The sequence below is a fragment of the Mytilus trossulus genome, unplaced genomic scaffold (assembly GCF_036588685.1).
Source record: "Mytilus trossulus isolate FHL-02 unplaced genomic scaffold, PNRI_Mtr1.1.1.hap1 h1tg000158l__unscaffolded, whole genome shotgun sequence".
Classification (NCBI taxonomy): domain Eukaryota; kingdom Metazoa; phylum Mollusca; class Bivalvia; order Mytilida; family Mytilidae; genus Mytilus; species Mytilus trossulus.
This window is the reverse complement of record NW_026963304.1, coordinates 2,191,390-2,207,103: the sequence shown is the minus strand read 5'-3', so window position 1 is coordinate 2,207,103 and position 15,714 is coordinate 2,191,390. Positions and strand designations below refer to the sequence as shown.

The 15,714-nt window shown below is 32.3% G+C and overlaps 2 protein-coding genes across 2 annotated transcripts; both read right to left on the bottom strand.

Moving 5' to 3' along the window:
• Nucleotides 1–2,303: 2,303 nt before the first annotated feature.
• On the bottom strand, nucleotides 2,304–4,937 carry LOC134700496 (cholecystokinin receptor type A-like). The gene has a single exon (XM_063561885.1). The coding sequence runs from the start codon at nucleotides 4,179–4,181 to the stop codon at nucleotides 2,667–2,669; it is 1,515 nt and encodes a 504-aa protein (XP_063417955.1). The 5' UTR covers nucleotides 4,182–4,937; the 3' UTR covers nucleotides 2,304–2,666.
• An 8,411-nt stretch (nucleotides 4,938–13,348) lies between these two features.
• Nucleotides 13,349–15,290, bottom strand: LOC134700565 (cholecystokinin receptor type A-like). Its single transcript, XM_063561943.1, has one exon. The coding sequence runs from the start codon at nucleotides 14,819–14,821 to the stop codon at nucleotides 13,349–13,351; it is 1,473 nt and encodes a 490-aa protein (XP_063418013.1). The 5' UTR covers nucleotides 14,822–15,290.
• Nucleotides 15,291–15,714: the final 424 nt, after the last annotated feature.

The following is a 15,714-nucleotide window of genomic DNA, read 5'->3' as shown; positions in this document are numbered from 1 at the left end:
TACGTCTGGGTAAGAGATAACACATAAGTAGAGAGAATATTTAATATATGTCATCATCTTGTCACAGTTTTTATAGTTTTTACGACGATAATTATATTTTATAAAAAAAGATTTTTCCACCATTTTAATTTTTATCTTTTCTTTGGTAAATTGTTGATTTTCTTTGTTTAAGAATATTTTACTTCAACGCTCGTTTTAAACCATGTCTAGTATCACTGGCCCAATAAAGCAATCCATTTGATTGATGTAGTGGTATCGTGCAATTAGAAATTTCCAAAACATTTCCACAGTTCGGACAGGACCAAGAAGATGTATAAGTTAAAATCTATAATAAACCAGAGGTGACTTTATCTATTTTGATACTTAGTATTTAAGAATATTAATAGGCCGGGGAAAATAGATACATAAATTAAATGTGAATTATAATCTGAAGCATCAATAGTATCGCCTCATATGTCCAAAATGTATGTCAAATAGCTGTCACAATACTTAACTAGACAAAACAAAATGAGCAATGGGAAAATCTTCTTTGGACTTGTGGACATGGGTCGTTGACTTTTTCACTGACTCTCGATAGTGTACCCGCTCTTCTATTTAGTATAAACTTGCAATACTGACACCCGCTATAGTTAAGGTTTCTTCGGGTGGGATTTTCCCCTGATCTCATAGTTATCATGGCGTGACCATTCCCCTTCTCCAGATCATTGGATATCATTTTCCCCAATATTTCTAAAGCTCTTCGGTTGGGCATTCCCTACGCTTAGAGCTTTTGAGATAAGTTCCTCTCTTAACTCTTGCGATATCTAAGGCGGAACTCTATTCCAGCTCCAAAAACTCTTTAGATCTATAGCAAAATTTTCATCTAATCCGAAAGCTAATGTGCTTTGTATATAGGACTTTGTGTGTTACTTTGATACATATGATGTGGCTCTGTATTTATAGATCCTGCCAGTATGTTTTTCTTCTATAATAACCTGTGTATTCTTGTCTTTTATGTTTGCTATTGATGCTGTGTCTATATGCCTTTTCGTATTTCTTTGATATCCTTTTCAATAGAATTTCACTATAATTATGCATAAAGATAAGCGGCAAAAAGGAAAAGGGAAACTTCTAATTTAGATTCTGCAGAGGATATGCATAGAATAACTAAACTGTACTAATTCGTACTCTGAACGTCAAAGTTATCTAATTTCTACCTGTGTGACGTTTACATGCTTATCAACTGATGGTGGGAAACAGTACAGTTTAACGTAAGTTGTAAATATATATATCCTTTCTTAGACTATACTTTAAAATTGATGTATCCCTTTGGGAGTGCTCCTGAGAGAGGAGGAAATTACCAGTAACTGTAACAGTAACAGATATACGTCAAACGCTCGTTTCTAAGCCAGAGTTAATGGTAACCTTACCACGTGCCTGTCAGGGTAGTAAGGAATGGGCCCAGTACTTCAAATCTTTCTTTATGAGTTGATAAGATAGATACAATCGTATAATAAAGAAGCAAGTGAATGCATGAAGGTTCTATAAAAATTAACGGTACCAATTTTTTTGCACCAGATACGCATTTCGACAATACATGTCTCTTCAGTGATGCTCATGGCCAAAATATTTGAAATCTAAAGCTTATATAAAAGATGAAGAGCTATAATCCAAAAGGTCCAAAAATTATAGCCAAATCCGTGAAAGAAATCAGAGCTTTGCATGAGGGAGATAAATTCCTTAATTTATAATAATTTCTATCATTTCGTAACAGCTAATTTTAATAACACACAAAATCCGTATTTTCATGCCAGTACCGAAGTACTGGCTACTGGGCTGGTGATACCCTTGTTAAATTCGATATATATGCCTTTGTATGCTTCTTTTATTGTCACATATTTGCTTGTTTTTATAGTTATTAATATTATAACACAATGTTTACAGCTGTACCCCTATTTTTTGGCATTTTTACCTAAAATTTCTGCTTTTTTTTTAGACACCGTTATCAATATTATGGAATTCGATGCGACTGTCATACAAGTGAGAGGTTAAGCTATCTTTAAAAACAGGTTAAATCTACCATTTTCTAAATGTACCAAGTCAAAAATATGACAGTTGTTATCCATTCGTTTGATGCGTTTTTAAACTTTTGATTTTGACATTTTGATAAGTGACTTTCCTTTATGAATTGAGTTCAGTATTTTTTGTGATTTTACTCGGTTCATATTATGATCAACAAGTTTAACATTATTAACATTTTGAGATACATCAGTTTGAACAAGTATCAAACTAAATTATAAAAGAAGATGTTTGTATATGTCATTAATCAAATAATGCTTTATTGATAGCAATGAAAAAATATACATAAAAATAAGCATTCATATAAATTAGGAAAATCTTGTTCATTCTGCAAAGTAACAAACTGAAGAAAAATTAAAATAACATGTTATTAATCTCCGAAGCACTTTTCTGGATTTACCTTTATCATTATAAATGAGGAACACTCTAAGCTGAATATTGTAGAGCTAAGGATGAATAAGAACCTACATAGTTGATAAAATACGAATATAGTTTAGTTGAATTAGATTATAATCATGTAATTGTGATGATGATTGATTTAAAGTTATACAATTGGTCAGACAAGTTTTTATACCTTTTGGTATACTTCTAGACTATTCACATGGATATTACGAATGGAAGCTCTTTCGTCCAAACCGAGTAGTTGCTTTACAATTTCTCATGTCATTAAATAGTCTAATAACCTCCTCTTTAAATTTGTGATCCAGAAACCAGTAGATTATAGGATTTATCATACTGTTGATAAAGTATGTCCTCATAAGAAGATTAAAAAGGATAATTTCCGAGATGCTCATTTCATCCCAAAATTCATCATTCAAACCGTTCACAATTTGTATACACAAATAAGGGAGGAAACTTATAATGAATATTATTGTTATAACGAACAGCATGCCTGTTATTCTTAGAGTTCTCTTTTCTTTCTTTGTCACGTGATGTCTGTGGGATGATTTGTGGGACCGTGAAGACCCATGATCCATTATAGAAGAATCATGTTCAGTACTTGAAGGTTCAGACATCAATCGCATTACTCTCCGGTTCTTCCTTTCTTTCTTTGGATCAGACGTTGTCGATCTGTATGGTAAAGGTGAATCTTTTGGTGCCGTGACCAAGGAATTCGAATCAAATATTTGAACATTACCACCCTCTTTATTTTTTCCATAATGAACAAGCATAGGAGATCCGCGTTTAGCTTCATCTGTAATGACGTTCAGTTGTATGATCGATGTGTTTGGCGTGCTTTGACTGGAACCGGATCTCTTTGACTCATGTGAGGACTCATTAAATTTCCTACGTTTCCAAATTGTAACCCCGACTTTGCTATAAAATCCGACTAGTATAAAAACTGATACGATAAAAATCAAGAAAGTGAAAGAATCGTAGATTAATGGGAAGTAAGATTCGATATAGTTATCTGAGACGTAGCATTCCCTTCCTGTTATATTTGGATTCCTAGCGGTTGGGACTTCAGCGGTACCATAAATTAGAAGCATTGGAATGGCAGAGATTATTGCTATAAGAACAGTCACCCAACTCATTATATTTGATCCTATACCAGAAAGCTGCTTTTTAAACGGTCTACAAATTTTCCTGTACCGATCAATTGCGATGAGATCTAGTATAAATATAGATGCCAAAATCGTAAATGTAAGAGCAAAACTTAGAACTTTGCAAAGGGTGTCCCATACAAACAGATAAGGATAAAGCATGTCTAAGATATGGTATGGCATCCCTAAAATACACGTAATCAAATCAAACGCAGCAAGACTCAGAATGAATATTCTTGATGTTGACCTTTTGAACCTGAACTTGTAGATATACAAGACAATAGTATTGCCAACAACACCCGTTATCATTAGAAGGATGAGATAAACGGTTATCGGCGTCAGCGCTTCAGCTTCGAATGTGTTTTCTATCTTTAGCAGACGATTAATGTTCTCCTCGTCAAGGTTTAATGCCAGAATCATATTAGTAGAATTCTCCTGCCTGGCAGTAGTATTATCGGACTTTATTGTAGAACCTATATTATCCGTCGTACTTTTCTGCATTGTTGTTTTTCCGAAAACGTCATCAAGACTAGTTAAAACAGACTTAGTTGTTGTGAAAATGATCTTGTTAGTTGTCATGGTTGAAGTCTGATCTTATATTCTATACAATGTTCATGAACCTATAACTTTGGTTCTATCTTGTTTTAATCATTTTCAATGTTAATGTTCTTCCAATGTCAACGTACTTACACTGCTAGTGTTCTTTTACAGTTATTGTTCTTCCAAAGTTAATGTTCTTCCAAAGTAAATGTTCTTCCAAAGTTTATGTTCTTCCAAAGTTAATGTTCTTTCAATATAAATGTACTTCCAATATTAATGTTCTTCCAATATTAATGCACTTTCAATATAACTGTTCTTTGATATGTATTTTAAAGAACTTGTGAATTTCTCTTCCTCCATCCGATGGAAGTGAATCTTATAATAGTATTGTTTTATTATATTGTTGAATACTTCAAAAAATCATTCATATAATTTGTTTATGCGAAAAAAAGATGCGAGTTTAAAATCTTTCCAATGAAACCTTTTCTTTCGCAAATATAGTTACAAATTTGAAACTTTATAGGAACATTATTTCCAAACGATTTCGAAATTACATACACTGTTGCTGACAAGAAAAATATATTGTATCGGTTAAATCATAATGCACTTTCAAATAATCATATCAGAGATTTATTGTTCTAATTAAACAACGTTTCCAATGTTTGCAAACAAAATCTTGTATATTTTTCTCGAAATAGATATCTAAATATCTACTTCAAAATGAAACGTCCTTTTCCTCTCATTAAATAAAAACTGTTAACATGGTTAATGCTTATCTGTTGTTTTTAGATTTACGTGTTGGCATAATTTATAAAACAGAGTTTATTTGAGGAAACCACCGATGTCATCATTGTCGGTTGTTTCCTATCAAGGAGAGGCTCAATGCCAAGAAACATTATTTATTTGGTTTTGTTTTAAATACGCTATAAACATGAACATGTATCAATAAAGGTGAGATAAAGTAAACATCAATGAGAAAGAAAACTTTTACTTTGTTGAGACAGCAAGCCAATGACAAAAGTATCTTTTACTCTGTTGAGACAGCAACCCAATGACAAAGGTATCTTTTACTTTGTTGAGACAGCAACCCAATGACAAAGGTATCTTTTACTTTGTTGAGACAGCAACCCAATGACAAAGGTATCTTTTACTTTGTTGAGACAGCAACCCAATGACAAAGGTATCTTTTACTTTGTTGAGACAGCAACCCAATGACAAAGGTATCTTTTACTTTGTTGAGACAGCATGCCAATGACAAAGGTATCTTTTACTTTGTTGAGAAAATTAAGCAATCAATGACAAAGATACCTTTTTAATTTGTTTAGAAAGCAATCCAACGACAAAGGTATCTTTTACTTTGATGAGAATGTAACTAATAAAAATAAAATCACAAAAATACTGAACTCAGAGGAAAATCAATTAGGAAAGCCCATAATCACATGGCAAAATCAAATAACAAAACGCATCAAAAACGAATGGACAAGAACTGTCATATTCCTGACTTGGTACAGGCATTTTCAAATGTAGAAAATGGTGGATTAAACCTGGTTCTATAGCGCTAACCCTCTCACTTTAATAACAGTCTCATCAAATTCCGTTATATTTACATGATGCGTTAAATAAACAGTCACAATTAATAAAATAGTCAAAATATGGGTACATCAGTCATCATCGTATAACAATTTTAAGAGTTGTTGAGACAGCAATCCAACTACAAAAAGTTATCTTTTACTTTTTGAGACAGCAAATCAACGACAAAGGGATCATCTACTTTGTTTAGAATGCCCCCTCCGAACGAAAAAGGTATCTGTTATTTTTGTTTTTCTCTTGTCGTATATGTTATTTATGACCTTAAAAATAGACATATTGCCCTTTTTCGTTTCTTAAAGTTTTCTGTTATTACGAGAAATTTTTATAAATATGTTTGCGTCATTTTTGCACCTAGGGCGGTTTAGAACTTGAAACTTAACTATTATTGCTGAATATAAAAAAAATTAGAAGATGTGTTATAATTATCAATGAGACAAATTTCCATAGGAGACCTGATGACACAGAAGTTAACAACTATACGTCACCGTACTGCCTCAATAATGAGTAAATCTCCATGGGAGACCCGATGACACAGAAGTTAACAACTATACGTCACCGTGCGGCCTTCAATAATGTGTAAATCTCCATAGGAGACCTGAAGACACAGAAGTTAACAACTATACATCACCGTACTGCCTTCAATAATGAGTAAATCCAATATGACTGTATGGGGAGCTCTATTTAAAAAGATATGAAGAGGTAATAAGGTTGCTAGTGAATCAACTATCCATCAGAGACACAAAAAAAGAAGATGTGATTTGATTTTAAACATACTTTATTCATTAAGATATGAAAAGGATTGAGCAACAGGCACTGCCTATAAAAACACTCTCCATATTACATGTTCAAGGTATAATTCAATTATTGCAAACTGTACATGGATTTAAAATAATTTAATATAGTGGAAAATACACGCTACTTTATATGAGCATACACGAGTAAATATATGTTTACAATGTTACTTACTAAATGTAAAGTACAAAACAATATATATAGGCAATTACTCATCGTGATCAGTTATTCAAGTACCTTGAAACATGCAAGTATCCTTTCTGATGAGTCTTTTTTAGACGAAACGCGCGTTTAAATTTAGTCCTGATATCCATGATGAGTTATTTACTACCACTGGGTCGATGCCACTGCTGGTGGAGATTTATTTCCCTTTTGCATTTTTGTGCTGAATTATCATTGATATGGTTATATTTATAAATTTACTGTTTACAAAATTTTGATTTTTTTTTAAATACTAAGGCTTTTCTACCTCAGGCATAGATTGCCTTAGATGTATTTGGCAAAACTTTTAGGAACTTTGGTCCTCAATGCTCTTCAACTTCGTACTTTATTTGGTATTTTAAACTTTTTGGTATTCGATCGTCACTGATGAGTCTTTTTTTAGACAAAACGCGCGTCTGGCGTATATACTAAATTTAGTCCTGGTATCTATGATGAGTTTATTATAAGTAATAAGAAATATAGGCATATGGCTCGGTAGAGACCGATGCTTGCTTGGTGGAATAAATGAATTAATGTTGAAGGAAAGGAGAAACAAATAAATAAAAATAGCACAAAATGAAAAAAAAAAAAGAAACTTTCAAACAAGACGTTGAGTGTCACTGATATGTTTCTGAACAGATTTAAAAAAAAAAGGAATATTCATATCATATAAAAAAATGTGTTTTCAAAAGGTAATAATTCAATATTTATGTCAACAATACCGGCAATGGAGTAAATGGAATCAAGTAGGATCTGTCTTACAACATTGTACTTAGGACAAATAAAAAAGAAATGTTGGTTATCTTCAACAGTTTTGCATTAAAAGTTATCTCGCATCAGAGCTGTGTAAACAAAATAAATGAGATTTTAAATTGCTAGCATTATTTCTGAGTTTACAATTACTAATCCGATGTTGCGAAGCAAGCTAAAAAGGGCATCGACATTAAAAATGTAAAACAATTCAAACGAGAAATCTAATGACCTGAGTAATGTACAAAACTATAAACGAAAAAAAACCAAACGACAACCACTGATTAATTCAACTTAAGATATTGTTCTTTATCCTCACTCGCAGTAGTAAGCTGCTGATCGATTTCTGGTCTACGTCCGTACGCCCGTTTGTCCTTCCCCAACAACTTGTTGATTTAGCTTTAGTTATTGTTTAAACAACTGCCGAATAGTGTGACCTATTCTGATGATGTCTCTACTGTTCTTTATCCTCCCCCTCGCAGTAGTAAGCTGCTGATCGATTTCTGGTCTACGTCCGTACGCCCGTGTGTCCTTCCCCAATCACTTGTAATTTAACTTTATTTATTGTTTAAACAGCTGCCGAATAGTGTGACCTATTCTGATGATGTGTCTTTAGCCCCGCGTGTAGTAGTGAGCGTCTGATCGATTTCTGGGAGTTCGTTTGTCCGTTCCAAACTACTAGTTGTAGGTTTATGTTTTGGTTAACCAAGTTAATAGTCGATCAGAACTTTTGAAAACATCAATCAGTGAAATCAAACACAAGTTATAATGTGACCTTTTCAAAATTTGTATCAAATGATGACCTTGACTTCGGTTTAATGGTTCACTGAACATAAACATTTGACATTGTGAAATTAGAACCCGATTTCACGATTCACTGAACATCATCATATGATAGGTTGGTCGAGGATGATGCCGCCCGTAAAGACACACTTTCCCTGGATTTATGTCTCCTTGGTATCTATCCGACATCTGCTCTTAGAATACCAAACATTCACTTGCTCATTGTTTTGTTTTGTTTTGTTTTGTATGTTTTTCGTATTGCTCGTTCCAGGTATTTTATTTCTAATGATAATACATTGTTAGTGTTGACCAATCATAAACAAAATAAGCGAGTGCAGAGACTTGATTTTAATTAGATTGGGTTCGTATTGGGTAATCTATATTACTATTTTATTATGTTTAGGGGCCAGCTGAAGGACGCCTCCGGGTGCGGACATTTCTCGCTGCGATGACCTTCTGCTGTTGTCTGCTCTATGGTCAGGTTGTTGTCTCTTTGACACGTTCCCCATTTCCATTCTCAATTTTATGAATTTTATCCAAAGTGTAGATTAAAATATGAAATACAATAACAATTATAGCAGACGTAATTATATGATTCGTCAAAGAAATCTACGGAACCCCCCATACCCCTTCCTTCTAACATGTATCCACTCGTGAAGATAATCACACATTTATATCTTAGATTTTTGTAAATATTTTACGTAAAGTAACTTGCATAATCCGTTAGGTAAAACGGATTCACGTTTCAAAAATTTAAAACCTTTTGATCTTATTCAGGGTGCGTTAGGTACAAATTTATTTGATATTACATATTCAATAATTATTTACAAAGTACGTGACTCGTTACTTCATTTGAATTGTGCGCCTTACTTGGATAATTATTTCTCCCAAAATTGTTTGTAAGGATATTAGATATATTCAATCATACGTCCAAAACTGTTCTTGGACGATTTTATTAATTCCTTATGTGTATTTATATTGCTTTTTTCTCTTCATTAAAATATTTTAATAAATTTTTCCAAAGTTCCAAACTTTAATTTTTTTATCATATTTCAGCACTCTTCAATATGCCTTAATTATGGTGAAATTAAATATAATTGTCTTTGGATAGGGCTTAAATAATAATAAACAGATACGTTCTTCTGAAACAAAATAAATAGAAAACAGAGTTAAACAAAAAAGTAAAGAATACAGATAAAACGTTTTCAAATTAAAGAATGCTGACTTAGAGACCTAACAACCAGACGGCCAATTAAATATAAAATGTAATTTGTTCATTACCAGAAAGGAATTTGCTGGTATCAGATCCCATCATATTTGGTATATTTCTTATGTACGTACACGTAATTGTATAGTTAAAATGAAATCCACCGGCTTTATATACTTTTAGTGAAGTAAATATAAATAGGAAACAAATTTTACCATAGATTGCATTTAAACCGTCAAACAAGGGAATCGGTCGTTAACCTCATAGTGTGTATACATATAGACAATTCAGCGACTTAAGTTAAGTTTTTGTGTTTTGGTCTGTTTTCCTTATACTGTGTGCAATAGATCAATTATATATATTGTATGAAAATATTTTACGATTTACATGTCATGCAGACTTTATTTGACCATGATCTAATTTTTACGGTTCATTGCTCAATGTTATGTTTTTGTTTTTTTGTCTCTTTTTCTTATACTTTTAGCAATAGGTCAACTATATTTTGTGTATGAAGTAATTGTAAGGTGTATATGTCTGTCTGGCAATTATCATCTGACCATGACCACATTTTCGTGGTTCATTGGTCAATCTGAATTTTTCTGATTAAGTTTGTGTCTTACATACTATATGCAAAAGGTCAAGTTTATTTAAAGCATGTAATGATTGTAAGGTATACATGTCTGTCTGGCAGGTTCATCTGACCTTGACCTCATTTTCATGGTTCATTGAACAATGTTAAGTTTCACTGGTTAAGTTTATTTCTTAGATGTGCAATAGGTCAACTACGTGACTTTATGTATATTTAAAGCATAGTTGGTGTATGGAATGATTGTAAGCTGTACATGTGTTTATTTGATAGTTGTAGTAAAACTTTATGTTAAGAACTATCAACATGATATCAATGGTAAGTAAAGAAGGCGTGTGCACTCTTGTTTCAACAATTCGCCATTTCGGAATTTAATGCTTTTTGGATAATATTTCAAAAGTGTACACCAAAACGTTGTGATTGATTAAAAACATCTTAAACAACGAAAATTCAACCAATGAAGAGACATTTTTACATTTTGGGGTACAAACAATTTAATTACCCATTATCCTTTTGACTTTGAAACGGCCAATTACTTACAGGAGCAAGCATTTAACATTCAATTATGTGGTTTTTTTTTTAATTTATTTTAATATGAAATGCAAAAAAACCCACATTAGTTCTTTCACATCCCTCTGAAATAACAACGTTGTTCCAGAAAGTTATAATGAATTAATTTATTTACATAAACCCCGTCCCCAAAAGATTAACCAGTGACTTATATTTAAAACATTTAGGAGATACAGAAGTTTGAACAAGCTTATAAATACCGTCTCAAACTAAATAAAACAAAGGGTTTTAAGACAAGATAAAACGTGTCACGGTACTTGTCTATCCCAAATTCATGTATTTAGTTTTGATGTTATATTTGTTATTCTCGTGAGATTTTGTCTAATGCTTGCTCCGTTTCTGTGTGTGTTAAATTTTAGTATTGTGTCGTTGTTCTCCTATTATATCTAATGCGTTTCCCTCGGTTTTAGTTTGTTACCCCGATTTTGTTTTTTGTCCATGGGTTTTTGAGTTTTGAACAGCTGTATACTACTGTTGCCTTTATTTAATTTATCATTAAAAATGCTTTATTGAATATATATGAAAGAATAATATTGCAGATAAATACGGATTCATTAAAAGTTCCATTATATAAAGTTTATGTATCTGAACAAATCGACATGGGTGAAAGGAAGGACCTAGACGGTGGCGTACAGCCCCTGGTTTGATAAAACAAATATTTGTATTCGCATGAAATCGTTAAAAATTGTCTTCGTTAAAGAGAGCTACACTCATTTTCACTTTTCATCGTAAACCTGGATCCGCCACTATCAGCTTCGCTAAAATAAAAATAAAAACTATTGGTGTGGAAAGTAAAATCACAAAAATACTGAACTCAGAGGAAAATCAATTTGGAAAGTCCATAATCACATGGCAAAATCAAAAAACAAAACGCATCAAAAACGAATGGACAAGAACTGTCATATTCCTGACTTGGTACAGGCATTTTCAAATGTAGAAAATGGTGGATTAAACCTGGTTCTATAGAGCTAACCCTCTCACTTTAATAACAGTCTCATCAAATTCCGTTACATTTACATGATGCGTTAAATAAACAGTCACAATCAATAAAATAGTCAAAATATGGGAACATCAGTCATCATCGTATAACAATTTAACAGGACACAACAACATCTACTATCTACGAACACATGGATTGATTTGAGTGTCTGACGTCAGAAAAATTATATACGTCACATAAATTTGTCGTTCAATGTGCATACAATAGTTATCAAAAGTACCTGGATTATAAACAATTTTAAATTTTACATAGGCAATGAGCGCAGACAGGGTTAAAAAATCAAAAGTATGTAAGAATAAATTACAGAAATCGAACTAGTCCAAAAGTTATACATAGAATTGATGAGAATCCAAAACTTTTAAAAGGAACAATTTAACAGGACACAAAAACCTATCCACGAACACATGGATCTACTTGAGTGTCCGACGTCAGAAAAATTATATACGTCACATAAATTTGTCGTTCAATGTGCATACAAACAATTTTAAAATTTACATAGGCAATGTACGCATACAGGGTTAAAAAGAGTGTCCGACGTCAGAAAAATTATATACGTCACATAAATTTGTCGTTCAATGTGCATACAAACAATTTTAAAATTTACATAGGCAATGTACGCATACAGGGTTACAAAATCAAAAGTATGTAAGAATAAATTACAGAAATAGACCGAGATTCAAACTAGTCCAAAAATTATACATAGAATAAATGAGAATCCAAAACTTTTTAAAGGGAACAATTTAACAGGACACAATAACATCTACTGTCTAAGAACACATGGATTGATTTGAGTGTCTGACGTTAGAAAAATTATATACGTCACATAAATTTGTAGTTCAATGTGCATACAAACAATTTTAAAATTTTTTTTTTTCATAGGCAATGTACGCATACAGAGTTAAAAAATCAAAAGTATGTAAGAATAAATTTCTGTATTAACCTTCACCAGGAACACTGAAAGCAAAATATTTGAAAGCCAGGGATGTATTAGAATTGAAACAGTTAATAAAATAAGAATTGTTAAATTAGTTGAAATAAAATTCTAATAATGCGAATGTGATTATGATTGATTTAACGTCATACAATTCCTTTGACAATGAAAAGAATTTAAAACAATTGGAGGTAGTTATTTGAAATAAACCCTATCAGAAGAAAAGAAATGAAGAGTACCGTAATCGTGGAAAGTTGACTCCTTGGCAATTATACCTCATTTTATTTTTCATACTGATCATCCCTTTTTAGTTCACATGATTTCATTTCGTATCATGCTTTGACTATGACATGAAATGTAAAATGACATTAGAGAAAAAACATGAACAACTTAGATGAGACAGCAATCCAACAAAAAAATACCACAGAGGTCTTGGATAAAAAAAATACTAATGGTATCATGTACGAATATACAAAACTACAATATTAGTTCATTGGTGATGTACAATGATATAAAATGATATACACAATAGATATAGTAACAAACTTTGATAAAAAATTAAAACAACACGTTATAAATTCCATGCGTTCGAAGCGAATTTCTGTATTAACCAGGAACACTGAAAGCAAAATATTTGAAAGCCAGGGATGTATTAGAATTGAAACAGTTAATAAAATAAGAATTGTTAAAATTCTAATCATGCGAATGTGATTAAGATAGATTTAATGTCATACAATTCCTCTGACAATGTTTTATACCTTCTGGTATACTTCTAGAATAGATATTCACATGCATGTTACAAATGTAAGCTTTTTTGTCCGAATCGAGTAGATGCTTTACAACTTTTCATGTCATTAAATAGTCTGATAACCTCCTCTTTAAATTTGTGATCCAGGAACCAGTAGATTATAGGATTTATCATACTGTTGATAAAGTATGTCCTCATAAGAAGATTGAAAAAGATAATTTCCGAGATGCTCTTTTCATCCCAAAATTCATCATTCAGACCGTTCACAATTTCTATACACAGATAAGGGAGAAAACTTATAATAAAAATCAATGTTATAACAAACAACATGCCTGTTATTCTCAGTATTCTCTTCTCTTTCTTTGTCACATGAAGTCTGTGCGAAGATTTATTGGACCGTGTAGACCTGTGATCAATTGTAGAAGAATCGTGAGCAGTACTTGAAGGTTTAGGCATCAACCGCAGTCCTTTACGGTTCTTCCTTTCTTTCTTTGGATCAGACGTTGTCGATCTGTATGGTAAAGGTGAATCTTTTGGTGCCGTGACCAAAGAATTTGAATCAAATATTTGAACATTACCACTTTCTTTAGCTTCATCTGTAATGACGTTCAGTTGTATGATCGATGTTTTTGGCGTGCTTTGACCGGAACCGGATCTTTTTGATTCATTCGACTCGTTAAATTTCCTACGTTTCCAAATTGTAACACCGACTTTGCTATAAAATCCGACTAGTATAAAGACGGATACGATAAAAATCAAGAAAGTGAAAGCATCGTAGATTAATGGGAAGTATGATTCGATATAATCATCTGAGACATAGCATGCCTTTCCTGTTATATTTGGATTCCTAGCGGTTGGGACTTCAGCGGTGCCATAGATTAGAAGCATTGGAATGGCAGAGATTATTGCTATAAGAACAGTCACCCAACTCATAATCTTTGATCCTATACCAGAAAGCTGCTTTTTAAACGGTCTACAAATTTTCCTGTATCGATCAATTGCGATGAGATCTAGTATAAATATAGATGCCAAAATCGTAAATGTAAGAGCAAAACTTAGAACTTTGCAAGCGGTGTCCCATACAAACAGATAAGGATAAAGCATGTCTAAGATATGGTATGGCATCCCTAAAATACACGTGATCAAATCAAACGCAGCGAGACTCAGAATGAATATTCTCGGTGTTGACCTTTTGAACCTGAATTTGTAGATATACAAGACAATAGTATTTCCAATAACACCCGTTATCATAAGAAGGATTAGATAAACGGTTATCGGCGTTAGCGCTTCAGCTTCGAATGCGTTTTCTATCTTTAGCAGACGATTAATGTTCTCCTCGTCAAGGTTTGATGTCCGAATCACATCAGTAGAATTTTGCTGCGGAGCCGTAGTACCGTCAGACGTTACTATAGGAACTATATTATCCGTCGTACTTTTTTGCATTGTTGTTTCTCTGAAAACGTCATCAAGACTAGTTAAAATAGACCTCGTTGTTGTGAATATGATCGTGTTGGTTGTCATGGTTGAAATCTGACCTTATATTCTATACAATATTCATGAACCTATAATTCAGATTCTGTCTACTTTCAATTTTTGAATGTTAATGTTCTTTCAATGTAAATATACTTCCCATGTTAATGTTCTTCCAATGTGAATGTTCTTCTAATTTATACGTTCTTCCAATTTCAATGTTCTCCTCTTTATAATGCACATGTACTACCAAATGCAGTGTACTTCAAATGTCAATGTTCTTCCAATTTTAATGTTCTTCTAATTTCATTGTTCTTTTAATTTCAATGTTCTTCCAATGTTAATGCACTCCCAATATCAATGTACGTTCAATGTAAAAGTTCTTATTTGATAGAACTCGTGTATTTCTCTACCTCCATCCAATGTACGTGAATTTTTATAATATTATTGTTTCATTAAATTGTCCAATGCTTCCAACAATCATTCATAAAATTTGTTTATGTGAGCAAAAAATGTGAATTTTAAATATTTCCAATAAAACCTTGTCTTTCGCAAAAATATTTACATTAGAAACTTTGAAGAAAGGTTATTTCCCAGCAATGTTGATATAGCATTCACTGTTGCTGGCATCAAAATATATTGTAAAATTCAAATCATAATGCACTTTCAACTAATAATATCATAGATTTTTTTCTAATTAAACAACGTTTCAATGTTTGCACACAAAATAATTTATACTTTTCTCAACATAAATATCTACTGCACAATAAACATTCCTTTTCTTATCATAAAATAAAAACTGTTAACATGGTTAATGCTTATCTGTTGTTTTTAGATTTACGTGTTGGCATAATTTATAAAACAGAGTTTATTTGAGGAAACCACCGATGTCATCTTTGTCGGTTGTTTTTTTTATCTGGATAGTCATAGGAGAGGCTCAATGC